At 41.1% G+C, this 13846-nt stretch overlaps 1 protein-coding gene across 2 annotated transcripts; it reads right to left on the bottom strand.

Annotated features, from left to right (window-relative positions):
* Positions 1–1173: 1173 nt before the first annotated feature.
* On the bottom strand, positions 1174–8002 carry LOC148349479 (uncharacterized). Of its 2 annotated transcripts, none has more exons than XM_088321133.1 (5): positions 7740–8002; positions 7550–7601; positions 3678–6230; positions 2132–2212; positions 1174–1569 (listed from the first exon to the last, which is right to left on the bottom strand). In XM_088321133.1, exons 3-5 carry the CDS (start codon positions 6164–6166, stop codon positions 1350–1352), a joined length of 2790 nt encoding a protein of 929 aa, XP_088177259.1. In that variant the 5' UTR covers positions 6167–6230; positions 7550–7601; positions 7740–8002; the 3' UTR covers positions 1174–1349. The 2 variants fall into 2 exon arrangements, with proteins under 2 accessions (XP_088177259.1, XP_088177260.1); XM_088321134.1 differs by having other exon boundaries at positions 2132–2206.
* Positions 8003–13846: the final 5844 nt, after the last annotated feature.

Raw genomic sequence — 13846 nt, 5'->3', positions numbered from 1 at the left:
AGGTTCGATGGCACTACTTAACAGTAGATTGCGGTAGAGCTCTGCTTGTTCTCATCTTCCAGTACAGTCAATCGAGACGCTTGAGAGGGGACATCATCACATTTATCTTGATTGTCTTGTATTTATTTCCTTTTTCTTCCCATAACAATGAGTCCCAAGAATGTTATTGAAAAGAGTGACCGCAACGATCAAGTCCACAATTGATTAAATACTTAGAATTAGTTTCGATATGTGGCTATTATAAAAAACTTTTAGGGGGTCACTTATTTGCGATGTAGGCTTATATGCTTTTTTTTTCTTTAAAAGTTGAATATATTATCCATATAATCGGTTTATTGGATACATTAGAAATGTGGATGTTTTCTTGTTAGGGTGACAGCTTGTCATTACGGTGGAATGGTGGGTCTTGAAGTCAGACCAGTTGGGAACCACTGCATTAATCGATTGATCCATCCATCCATCCAACCCCACCTTCCTTTCAAGCCTCCCTCCCTCCCTCCATTCCATCATCCGTCCATCCATCCATCCATCCATCCATCCATCCATCCATCCATCCATCCATCCATCCATCCATCCATCCATCCATCCATCCATCCATCCACCTGTCCGTCTATCATGTTTTGGAGTTGCAAAAGTCATGTATATATGAAACACATTCTTGAATAAATGTATTCATCATCACATTCTTCATAAAGCACGTTTCAACAAAAATTAGGCAAGTGTCAGGCAGAGCAAAAAGGCCAGAGGCAAGCACTTTCTCAGTCTGAAAACTCGTCGTGTCTCTTCTTTTGCGGCCTGTCATATCAAATTTCCATCCCACGGAAGCTGATCCCTCGCATCTCCAGCCGATTGTGGCTTCTCACCCTAGAGGACACTTGCCCCTGGGAAGAACAGTGACAGTGAACCCCAAACTGCCCTTCTTTGCCGTTTGTCGTGGTCCCCAGGGAACACTGCCACTTAATCTCCAACTCAAAATGAGTCATTAGTCGCGTCGACTGATTAAACCTATTGCACCATTCTTATAAATAACATTTTAATCCTGAGGATTTTATCAAGAGTGGAGCATGAACAAAATATATTTTAATAATAATCACAATGAAAATAAATATTGTATTCAAGAGCTTTATTAAAATAGTTGATTATTCCATATATTCATTTTTCACATTTCTTTGTAATTTCAGTAGGAACTGATGTCCAAATAAAAGTCAAACAGTTCTAAAGCGAATATGTACTAACTCCATTCTAGACATAACATAGAGGATTTACGTAAAAGATGATCTAACCCGTCAGTTCATTGTATATGTCCTGACAGCCTCTCCATGAAAAAAAGTGTTTAGAGTTCAGAGTTCCTAAATCAGCTGAGTTTTCTTTGGCAGCCACTTCAACAGAAGTTTGTAGAGCTTTTTGCTTTTCTTCTTTGACTTCTTCACTTTCTTCAGGGCTTTTGTGAGCAGACTGAAGTTCAGGGAAAACGATTGAGAAACGTGCTTGGCATTATTTTTCCCTATTGAGTGTGGATTGAGAACCTCCAAGAACCGCCTTTCCTGCTGCCTGAAGTCGTACTCGACACTGAAAAAATTATAAACATAAAACGAAAACATTATTGATATTTAAACAAACATATCAACATTAGTTAAAGAAGAACCGCTAAAGTAATCAACTGCCTCCTACATAAATACAAAATGGTGGATTGATGTTAATTACTGTCACTGGCACTGAATGTTAAAAATATCTCGATGGTTGTGAATGAGGTAAGCTACAAACATTTAGAGATAACTAAAGTAGATCAACAGAAAATCGAAAGCCTCTTTTTCATCATCATCAGCCGCAGCAAAAAAAGGGTCTCAGACATTTCTTTGTAAAGCACGATATCAGAAGAATTTTACATCCTGTGCTCTTCCTAACTTCCTCTCCACAAACAGAATACCTGGCTCAGGGGATTACAATTCATCACCGCTGTTATGCTGATGCAAGGCTCCACTATGAGGCTGAAATAGATGTAATGTATAGTAATCGAATGTAAATGATCATATTAAATAATTCCCCTGTTTAGGTGTTTCTAAGGGACTCCATCCTATGTAAGGCATTTGTTAAATTTTTGAGTAAGTCTCAAAACACAATCATTACAAACCTGTAGACAACGCAAGCAGTCTTTTGGCAGGTGGAACAGTTTTTGAAGTCCTGTCCAGTTTTGCAGCACTGACCACTGTGACTGATGCATAAAAGATAAGCAGAAAAGACTTTATGAACACTTTTTGGCAAGGCAAAATGGCTACACGCATGTCATGCCACAACATCAAACCAAATCTGGTCCGAAACGTGACCTCAGACAGTCACAGCATATGATGACAGTGATAGACAAAGACACATTGCTGGAAGCCCAATCGCAGCTTTATTATGTCCTTCTTTAATAATTAGGAAACATGAGTTCAGGAATTGGGCAGCACGGCAGGGCAGTGGTTAGAGAGTGTGCTGCACAGTTCTGAGGTCATGGGATCAAACCTTCCTGTGTGGAGTTTGCATGTTCTACCCGTGCTTTGTGCGGGTTTTCTCCAGGCACTCCGGTTTTCTCCCACATTACAAAAGCATGCATGTCAGGTTCATTGGCTGGTCCAAATTGTTCCTTGGTGTGAATGAGCGAGTGAGTTGTCTGTCTCTGTGTGCCCTGCGACTGGCTGTGGTCCAGCACCCCCGCGACCCTACTGAGGATAAGCGGTGCAGATAATGGATGAATGGATGGACTTCAGTAATCAGTAAAAGAAACCAAATGAAAATACTTGTGATCATATTACACTTACCGGTAGTCAAAATGTATTGTTTTATGCTATGGCTATTGACCATCCCATAAGCTACTAAAGCATGAAAGAATGACAGCTGCCCGTCATAATTTTTGAAATGTATTCCACTTTGCATCTTAAAAAAAAAAGCCTTAGAATTCCGGGTGATGGGTGGAAGTCTTTTTTGTGGGTAAAAAAAGATTTTATTCACAGATAGGCTTACGAATGTTTATTCAAATGGAGCGAAATGTTGAACACGGAGCTTTTAGAAATCAGGCCAGCGCAGATGATGATTCACTAGCCCAGAGCACAACTGTAAGACATTCTTAAAATATTCTAGGATCCAGTTGGGACCTGACTTCAGTAGATTCAAATTTGTACCAAACAGGAAAAATGTAAGTTTTGTTAAATTCAGTTGGGTTTTTTCTTGAAAAAACACTGTAATATTGTTTTAAACACAACTTTTAACTTATTTTCTAGTGTCAATTACCAAAATGAATTTCCTATTACAGCCATATCGGACCCATAACGGTTAACTTAACTAACTTGATCCCAAGAAAAAAATCTGTTCAACCAAAATTAAAAACTCAATAAGTTTCTCACCAATGACCTGCAGGCTGTATAGTAGTATGTGTGTGAAAGCATAGAATTGTGTGGGTGAGAGTATGGTACCATGTGTAAGAGAATATAGTTGTGTGTCTATGAGACTATAGTAGTATGTGTGAGAGCATACAGTATTAGAGAGTATAGTAATGTTTGTACATGGGTATGACTGTGTCTGTATGACACTCGAGTTGTGCATCTGTGAGAGTATGATGTTTAATGTGAGAGCTGTTTTGATTTAATTCACATATGGCCTCTCATGCATGCACACAAACGCACACACAAACATGCTCGTACCCCTTGGCAGTGTGGCTGGCCTCCAGGTCACGGATGATGTCCAGCAGAGTAGCGATTCTGTCCTCGTTGGCTGCCAGACTAGCCTGCACACTTTCAAGCCTGTGCTGCACGGTTGCCGATTTACAGCAACGAGGGGAAATCATCAACGCCTCGGTAGGGTAACATTGGACCGGGATCAGTTCGGGCCCCTGCCGCTTGGCAGCAAACTCCGAACCAGGGCCAATGATTGCCTCAGGCCCGATGTGACGGAGTGATGTGGGATTCCGCACTGATGGTATTATTCTACAAGTCTCTGTGTCTTTAAGGGACTTTTGAAGCCGTGGTTTGTTTGATTGAAGCCTTTGAATATGGTCATGGGATTTTGTGTTCTCAAGAACTGAGATAATGGGCCTGAGACTTTCTTCCTCTGTTGGGTAATTTGGTGATGCATGTTTTTCCATGTTTGATTCAGCGGTACTTTTTGCGTGCATGGCTGCGATACCCAAGGAGAGATCCTCTGATTTTGAATGGATCTGCTTCGGGCATGAGGCACACTGTCCTTTTTGTTCTATTACTGAGTTTCCTTGGTAACAATTACCCATTTGTTGTTCTGCGTACATGCACGACTGCAGAAAAGAACCATTGCACTTAATTGGGCAAACGCTTTCTTGTGAGGTTGCGTCAGATTCCATTCCTGAGTAATAACTTCCTTTTAAATTGTTTTTTATCACATTTGATACATAAGTGCTTTTGGACGCGTTTGGTAACAAGGTCAGAAGGGTTTTCGATTCCTGATTCTGAGGATTAAGTTCAGAAGAGAATTCAGATGTTAAGTCGACTAATTGTGCTTGGCGAGGCTCGTCTGAGCCTGGAAGTCCGTTATGATTCATGGATTTGTTGTCTTCGTGTGACTCTTCACTCATTTTTTGCGTAGGATGGTATGCAATACAGGAGTTCTTTGGGTTTGATCTTAGAGTAGATAAAGGGTGAACATTCGAAGAGCTCCTGAGGGCTGCATTTCTGCACAAAGCATAATTAGTACTTGTAGAGATAGGAGCAGACATCCCCAATTGAGGATCAGAGGTTGGGAAAGCCGCATTTAGAACCGCCGCTTTCCCAAGATGTGTTAATTTAGGATTTAGGGACACTGATTTAGGGTCGTGTTCGGCCCTTGAGTTGGGATTCCTTTTGAGGTCGGTATGATGTCTGACATGGTTTGGCATCACTACGTGGTTGAGATTTGAAGATACTGGTCGTCCCGATTGCTGGTCCGGGTATAATCGCTGGTCATGCGTGGTAGAGTGGGGTACGCGACGGGGAAATGTGTGGATTTTTGTAGACATGAGAGTATCATTCAAGGTTTGGATGGTCTTAGGGAAGCTACCTGAAGTGTTTCCATTAGGTGTTGTGTACAAGCATGAGGGAGTGTTTTCCTGTACAGCATGCACTGAGACACATACCTTTTGAGATGCTTTATATTTGTCTTTGGGGTGAGTCTTTGCTTGCGGGTGGTTTGATCTAGTGGCTGTGGCCATGAGTGGTGTCGACGGGAGACTTCCTGTTTTGAGGGGTTTGTCCTCAACAGGGATGTTTGCGGAACTGTTATAGCTAGTTTTGACTTCATTAGCGTGGACGGTCGACGTAACGTTTGAGGCAGGGAATGCTTGAAAGGAATGGACCGGGCACGCAGGGTGCTGTGTTTTCCCACTAGGATATGATCCTTGGTGAGAGGTTGTCTCTTTATCTCTGTTAAATAAATTCTCGGGCGGTTGTTGGTTGCTCGGTCGGATGTCGGGCTCATTATGGGGGGAGTGAAGACGTGTCCTGGAGGAACGCAAGTCTTGAGCTGGATGAAATAGTTTCTCTGTTTGGCAAGCAAGAGGAGTAAGCATTTTCTTTCCTATAATCTGGACTGCCGCTGCCTGTCTGCCTCCACACTGGTTGCATATATTTTGCGGTCCAAAGAGTTTTGACTCAGTGTTTTGGTTCTGTAGTCCTTTTCGGTTTTGTCTGTAAATTTGGGTCAATTCATCATACTCACTGCTAATGCCGCCCATTGCCTCTGAGTCCACAACACTACCGTTACGGTAGCGAGCAGAAGGTTTGGTTTTTGGACTGTTTTTTATGGTTGACTTGATTTTTGTGGGACTGTAATGTCTGTGGTCCTGATAATTTTCTTCTTGGAGCCCCTGAAAAGTCACTTCCTTTTTACTCCTCAAGTCTATACCCGCTTCCCTGTTTTCCTTGACACTGTTTGTCACTACTAGTATCCCTTTATACTCCTTATAGCCATGATGTGATTGCGTGCGGAGTTCATACATAAACTGTGAAGGTGCTCTGTTCCCCAGGGACGTTTGCACGCCAATGCTGCCGCTCTGAAGACTCCACGTCTGTAGCTGCGCTCCCCTGGTACCATCGCCATCAATTGGCCTCCAGTTACGCGTTCCGACCAATGCCGGGACGCCGAAAACTGGTACAGAGGTGGTCAGGTCAGCCGCTCGTCTCCCCATCCTCAGGCTGATTCCTTTTAACGCTTTACGACTCAAAGGATCGTTTCTGGACTGGGGAATACATCTGGGGGCACATGAAGATGAAGCCTGTGAAGGATTGCACAACGCGATACAACTATTATGAACAAAGCTGTGCAAGAGAGTGAAACTTGTGACTGGAGTTGTACAAAGGATCTGAACTTTTGACAAGGAATTTAATCGGCTTTGACCCTTGGACCTAAAAAGGCTTTATTTTTGTTTTCCTGGAAACACAACAACCAAACACAGTTCAATTTCAACATGAGAGAGTTATGTACAAATTATTGTACACACAGGGGTGTTTTCATTATTGGGGGAAGAATCAATATGGTCCAACTGAGTAGTATTATGCGTCAATTCATTTTGGGCTCCGATTGCAAACCAATCGTAAAATATTTGAAATAGGTGTCTCTCTCTCTCTCTCTCTCTCTCTCTCTCTCTCTCTCCCTCTCTCTCTCCTTCTCTCTCTCCCTCCCTCTCTCCTTCTCTCTCTTTCTCTCTCTCTCTCTCTCTCTCTCAATAAACAATCGGTGTCGAGACAGCTCTTAACTGATACATTAGTCTATACAATTTATTTCCGTCCTTAAAGATAAAATGTTTAATATGTTGTGCCTCCTAGTAGTACAAACAGACGTTCATCTGGTTTAAGAAAATGATTTGAATGCTGGGCAAAAATACATGAACTATCATACCAATGTAATTTTTTTTTAAATCATAGGTTGAGAAATTTGTATGTCTTTTTCACTGTGGAACGCCTTCTTGGATTTGTGGCATGTTCTTCCGGCAGGTTGCCGCCATGCTCTGCCATGGATCACTGGCCCTTGCTTGTACCACGCAACACAGTGCCATCTAGTGGTCAAATATTACACATTTGACCTTTAAAAAGTGAAAGCATTGGTAAAGATTCAACACTAAGAATGTTTCAATCTTCAATTCATATTCGCCTGACGGATCAATCGATACAAAACGACTATTCCGATGGGTTTTTTTGTCAAGTAATGAGATGTCAGTAGAGTTCCATGGGACTAAGAAACTTAAGGCATTGTCATCCAACCCACAATTAGAAATGCATAATGTTATAAAGCAAATGTTTATTTTCCCATTCATTACAAACACCGAATTTGATTTGAGGTCCTGGAAACAAATATGGTCATGAAAATTTCAACTCATACTAAATATTGAAAGCTGAAAATTGTTAGGTAAATCTGTCAATGGGAAAATGATGTTTCAAAGTAAGTTCATATCGACATTGGGATTGTAAAACAGCCAGATGGAAAAATGTTTTCCAAAACAGACCGTTTACTTGGATGAGTCAATAAAAATGTTACAAATTGCTCAAATACATTCTGACAAGACTCCTCTCACCCTGGCCTTCGTCTTCATCCCCGTCACCAAACGCCATCCAGACATGTCAAAACTGTGGAAATGACACGTAGTCAGTCAACCCCATAGGGACAGTCCATTTGGGTGGCCGCAATTTGAACTCAATCAAGTGACTGGTTCTCATGCAAGTTCATGCAAATCTGTATCCTTATATCAGCCATCGATATTATACCTGTTTGACGTCTGTATGAGAAACTAAGTCTGGGATCTTCCGTCGCCTTCCTCTGAAGTCCCTCGGCTTGCAGTTTTGAACAATTCAAAGTCAATGGAGTCTCCGGTTATCCACTCCTGCATCCCTGCTTGACTGACTCAAATGCATATTCATCTGATGGAGTCATTTTTAAATTGAATCTTTACGGACTTTTTGCTGTTGCTGCTGCTTCTGCTGCTTCTGCTGCTGCTGCCCTTGAGTCTTCTCTCGATAATTTCCCACTCCAGTCCTCTCACATCTCAGCATCCTGATCCAACAGCTGGGTGGAGATTTGAGTGGAGAGAGATAGGAGCAAAGGGGGTGGGATGTGATTTGCATCAGTAGGATAGGGACCGTAGATAAATGACATTGCATGTCTTAAAGATTGCAAATGCTACCAAAAGGAGCTATTAAAGAAGAAATATTTTGGAAGATAGAAAACTAAGTGTTTTATATAAAGGGAAGTGAGTAAATGATGTGCAGTCAGGGAAGGCAGGTGAGGCGGTCCCTGTTCAGTGTTACATACAGAGGTTCTTTGGGTTTTTTGTTTTTGAAAATCACAGCATTTTTGCATTATAAAACGAATATTATTATTTTTGGTCTACTTGTGACTCCATGGGAAGGAATCTGCAGGCTCGAGAGTGTTCCCCATCCAGATCCTGGTGCTGTGGAATGCTCTGCCACCTGAGATCAGATCTGCAATCTCAATAGAAGTATTGTTTGCTAATGCTACTTCCATTGCAACCTGGTCATGCTTTTCATTTTATTTGTATTTTTTATTTTATATCATACTTTAACTATGTTATGTTCTATTTTTAATTTTATTGTTTGTTAATACAACATCCAGCCTGGTGATCCTGGAAGGAGGATTACCTCATGTGACGTCTCTTCTAAAGGTTTCTTCATTTTCCTCATGCTGAGGTTTGTGAGTTTTTCCTTGCCCTCATTTAGGTTCTAGATCAGGGGATGGAGTAATAATAGTCTCAAGTTTGCAATAGTCTATGGTCTGGTCACTGGTTAAGAGGGCACAGCAGCGCCTGTACTTCCTGCGGAGGATGAGGAGAGCCCACCTGCCCCCACCCTCCCTCATCACATTCTACAGGGGCACCATAGAGAGTATCCTGACCAGCTGTATCTCTGTGTGGTGTGGAGGCTGCAGCGCTACCGACTGGGGTAGTGTGAGGAGGGTAACGAGGACAGCAGAGAAAATAATCGGGACTACACTTCCCTCCATTCAGGACATTGGCCAGAAGCGCTGCCTATCCCATGCTAAGAATATTACCGGGGACCCCTCTCACCCCCATCATGGACTGTTCACTCTGCTAGCCTCTGGGAAGAGGTTCTGCAGTGTGCGGTGCAGGACCACCAGGCTCCGCAATAGTCTAGTCCCCCTGGCCATTAGACTGTTAAATGGTCAATCTAACATATAGTTAACTTAAATCTAAACGGCTGCTAATCTGACTTTTTGCACTACTGGCAGTTTTTTATAGCTTGCCACTCATTGCACATTGCTCTCTGCACTATGGTAATTACAGCGTTATTGTTACAGTGTTAATGTTACTGTGTACCTGACTTGTTAACCTGACTGCCCATTTTGCACATCTGGTTAGCTACTCTTCTTGCACTATCGGCACTATGGTAAAATACTATACGTAGCCAATTACAATACAACTTTATTTATATCTGTACATTCAAGGAAACTGTGGGGGTCAGATGCATCGACATTTCGTTCTGTATACACGTGTACTAGAATGACAATAAAGTAGATCTGAATCTGAATCTGAATCTGAATCTGTGCAGTCCTTTGAAAATTGTTGTTATTAAGGGATATGCAAACAAATGTGACTTGACTTGACTTAATAATGTTTTTATTTGTTTTCTATGAAGAGAAATATTTCTAAAATGATGCACTTAGCTAGCAAGCTATTGTTAACAGTTAGCTTTACTCAGACTGGCCGAGCAGAGTTTAATAGAACGCCTTTGTGTGTTGTCTTCATTAGAGCTCCCTCATTTTCCGTTACAACCGATGTGGGCAACAACAACGGTTCCTTTGAGCTCAGAAGATTGTTTCATCCCCCAAGGGAAGCGATTTTAGTAATTATATCGGACTGAAAATGTTTAGCCTGACATCCTTTTCTGGGTCCAACTGCACGCTGTACTGCGTTGGGCGCGCTACCAAAAAAAGAAGTAATTATTGACAGTTAATAGTTACTTCATTTAAGAAGTTATTGCAATAGGCAACCAGATTACAAACACCCAAAACTAGATTATAATTTACCGTAAATAGTCACATACAAGTCAATCCTCTAAAATTTATTTGAAATGACCATGTAATAAAAGAAAAGGAATAAAATGTGTAGATCAACCTATGGAAGCCTTCATATTTATTGGCTTGTGCAATCTTGAGAGTTTGCAAACTCACATAGCTGAGACACTCCATATCAATTTTGGTCTTTGTCTTCGAGCCACTTGAATATTCATTTTTCCAAATGTTGAATACATTTTTTTCTCGATGATTAGTCCATCGATTCATTATCTGCACCGCTTATTCTCAGTTGTTTTCGGGCAGTGAGCAGGGGGACGCCTCAAACTGGTTGCCAGCCAGTCACAGGGCACACATAGACTGACTCATTCGTTCATTTAAAACTAGAGACAATTTGGACCAACGGATTAACTTCACTTATATGTTTTTAGAATGGGGGGTAACTGGAGTCTCTGGAGGAATCTTAGCAGGCACGGGACGGAAATCCGAATTCCACACAGGAAGGCTGGTAGTTGGATTTGAACCCATGACCTGATATCTGTGCCGCAGACGCGGTAACCACTCAGCTGCCGTGCCGCCCTTCTAAGCAGAGTGTATTACAACAATAATTTTAGAAATAAAAAGACCATAGCCCAGCACTCTTTTACTGTAAAGTCTGTGTTCAGCTTTGCCCAATTGATTTTGTTGTTCCTGTATAAGCCACGCCCCCTCCCCCACTTTCTGCCCTCCATACACTATTGATGACACCCAACCAAATATGTGCAAAAAACTGACTCCCTGATTTCAGTATATTATTGTATAGTTGTAAATGTGGCTTATATGAGAGTATTTAGGTTTTGGTGAAGATCAGGATATCAATGGGGAGAAATTACGCCTCCTCGTACTCTGTAATTGAGACGGCGCCACCAAAACTGTCTTATATGCTGGATATATATATATATATATATATATATATATATATATATATATATATATATATATATATGTATATATATACATATAAATGCTTACCTTTAGTGTATGTTGTATCCAGCTTTGTGTTGATGATGAGTTGAGAGTTATACGTTATATCATGAGCGGGGGAGGACCAGTTAAAGAACACAAAATTTGGTAATCCATGGTGTGCTTTCAAAAAGTAGCGCACTCTATTGTAATGACATTTGGGTTATAGCATTTCATTAATAACTTGATACAGTACTTGTTACCGAGAAAAGTAATTGAGTTCCAGGAACGCATTGTTTGGTATTGTGGTACTCCTAACACTGGTTCTGTAAATGTTTAAATGGTAAATGGTAAATGGACTGCATTTATATAGCCCAAGTCACTGGACCTCTTAAAGCGCTTTACAATGTGCTTCACACTTACCATGTGTTTTCATGTTTGCAGGGGGATCCAGAGTCCTCATCCCTGTTGGTGTTCCTTTAAATAATAGACTATTATATCAGCTTCTCTTTTTTTGCTTTTAGATTCTTTTAACCAAACATTATAATGAGGAATCTTAAACATTCTAAGGAGATGCTAAACAAGACTGTACTCACTTCCACCAGTAGATAGCAGCCTTGTAAAATAGATGGCTTAGGACAAGAACGTCGGGGGGAATTCAGTCAAGAAATAAAGGATGTTCTGCAGTCTACATGCAGATGGCGCTCGCGTTACAAAAACACACAAACCCACTCGCAGACGCCCCCTCACAGACAGCAATTAACATGAAACCTCATTGTTCAAACGGAAGAGAGGATTAGCCTCCCTTGTGAGCATGAGCGTCCTTGAATAGCCACCCAGCATCGACTGATATGCATATGTGGATGCCATATTTGCACACAGTGCATTTGTAATTTGTTAATGTGATTGCATGGGTGTTAATCGGTATTGGTGTAGATACCAGCTTTCGGGATGGTAGGAAATACCAGTATGAGCTGCAAGTTTAGAATCAGGAATTTGACATTAAAGGAATGATAAATAAAAGCAAAATTAGGGGAAATTATTATTTTATTATATTTCCGGTAATGTGATCGTCGAAACCAACCGCTTTATGCTTCAGGGCCTTTAGTGCCGATTGTGAAGGCCTCTGGGTAGATTTCCGACCATGGCAACAAGTAATTGCTCAAATATGATTGGTTAAATACTTATCTATAAAAGCAAATATCCGGAAGCAGCATAACCAGGGAGAAGCAATGAAACAAAGCATACAGACAATTTGGAAATATTTCACATGTATTCACTGACAAACTATAATAAAGATCAATTGATTTAGATACTTTTAGCGTAATGCAATCGCAGACAAGTGAGACTCAAAGGGACCAAGGCAAATTATTTTAATTTACTTTGCTTTTTATTTGCCCAGCCTTTTTGAGGTTTTAGGGTACTCGTGGCAAGATGAAGGACAACAATGTCTTCCGCATCTAGGTGAAGCTCATGTTCTTTTAAATACATGCAAATATCTCGACCTACAGGTATTTATACAAATGCCCATTTTCTATAATAGTCCATGTATTCTAGCGTACTTTTGAAATGAGTTCAAGTTCTCCAAAAAAAAAAAAAAAGCCTATTCTACTCATGAAGATATGTTAATCGCCAAACAGTTTTAACATTTGTTGATATGACCTAAAAATTATTCGGTGGTCATTTCCCTGGACAAAGTGCAGGCAATGTTCACCCACTTGGTTTAAAAGTAGGGCTGGGCATGTCGATACAAATATTGTTATCAATTCTAATTAAGTACTTGGATTGGATTGATACTATTGTCCTGGGATTGATCCTTCACCCCTAGACCAATTCTCTCAAAGAGCCTCTTCTACTATATGTAGATAGAGCAGACCTACTCTCTTTCACGTTAAAATGATGCCTGTTTGCGTGGCTCACTTATAGTATCTCTTCCTACCTGGCCTGCGACTACATCCTGCCTGCCAGGCAAAAGTGAGGGCCAAATTCTGCCTTATCAGAAGCTAAGAGCACTTTCTGGTTTTATTTTTTAAATATTGTGCAATGAAAGGTATAGTTGATATATTGACATTGTTATATTTGTAGTTTCGTTACATTGCTTTTTTATTTGGCTCTTTTACCTTTTGTTCTAAAACAGTTCTAATAGAAATGTCAGAAAGACCCAAAGGCAAGACATAAGGACAATGCAATCAAACCCCAACAGAAGGCATTTGTTTAATAACAATATGGAACTCACTACTGACGAGGAAAAACGGCAATGGAACAGCCAAGGAGAGGAATCTTGGAAGATAAATTTGTTGAGGTTGGGGTGCAAGTATGGAGAACAAATATTTGAGGAATATCTCGAGGTGGCTTGGAGCAGAAGATGAGTACAATGAGTACAATGACAAACAGCAACATGGAGTGGGAGACCAGAGTGTTTATAGCAGAAGATGGCCAATGATGATTGGGAGCACCTGGACTGGTGAGTCGAGAGGGACACTGGTAAATGGGTAAAGCTGCCATTTCTTGGAGAACGGGAGGTACTGCAGGCACCAAACCATGACAAGAAATATTCGTATTTATTTTTTTATACTCTTAAAGTTTGAATTGTAGTTATTGAACTAAAAACAAATAATTTTTGATTCCTAAAATTTTTGCGCTGTGTCATGATTACTCATTACATTCACCTGTTCCCGCTCGTCTGGCGCCAGCTGCTGCTGGGTACCTGATTGGTTCCCCCTCCTATTTAAGCCTAGTGCTTTCACTCTCCCTTTGTCAGTCCGTCGGCAAACCTCTGTTTACACAAGGCAAGCATTTTGACTCTGACTCCCGTCGGTCCTGTTTCGTCACCCGTTTCCCACTCGTCTGGGATTTCCCCCTTTGTCCCCGGCTACGATCTGTT

The sequence above is a fragment of the Urocampus carinirostris genome, chromosome 17, assembly GCF_059441175.1.
Source record: "Urocampus carinirostris isolate Australia breed hairy pipefish chromosome 17, RoL_Ucar_1.0, whole genome shotgun sequence".
Lineage (NCBI taxonomy): Eukaryota > Metazoa > Chordata > Actinopteri > Syngnathiformes > Syngnathidae > Urocampus > Urocampus carinirostris.
Note: the sequence above shows the minus strand (reverse complement) of the source record. Positions and strands in the feature narration are given on the sequence as shown.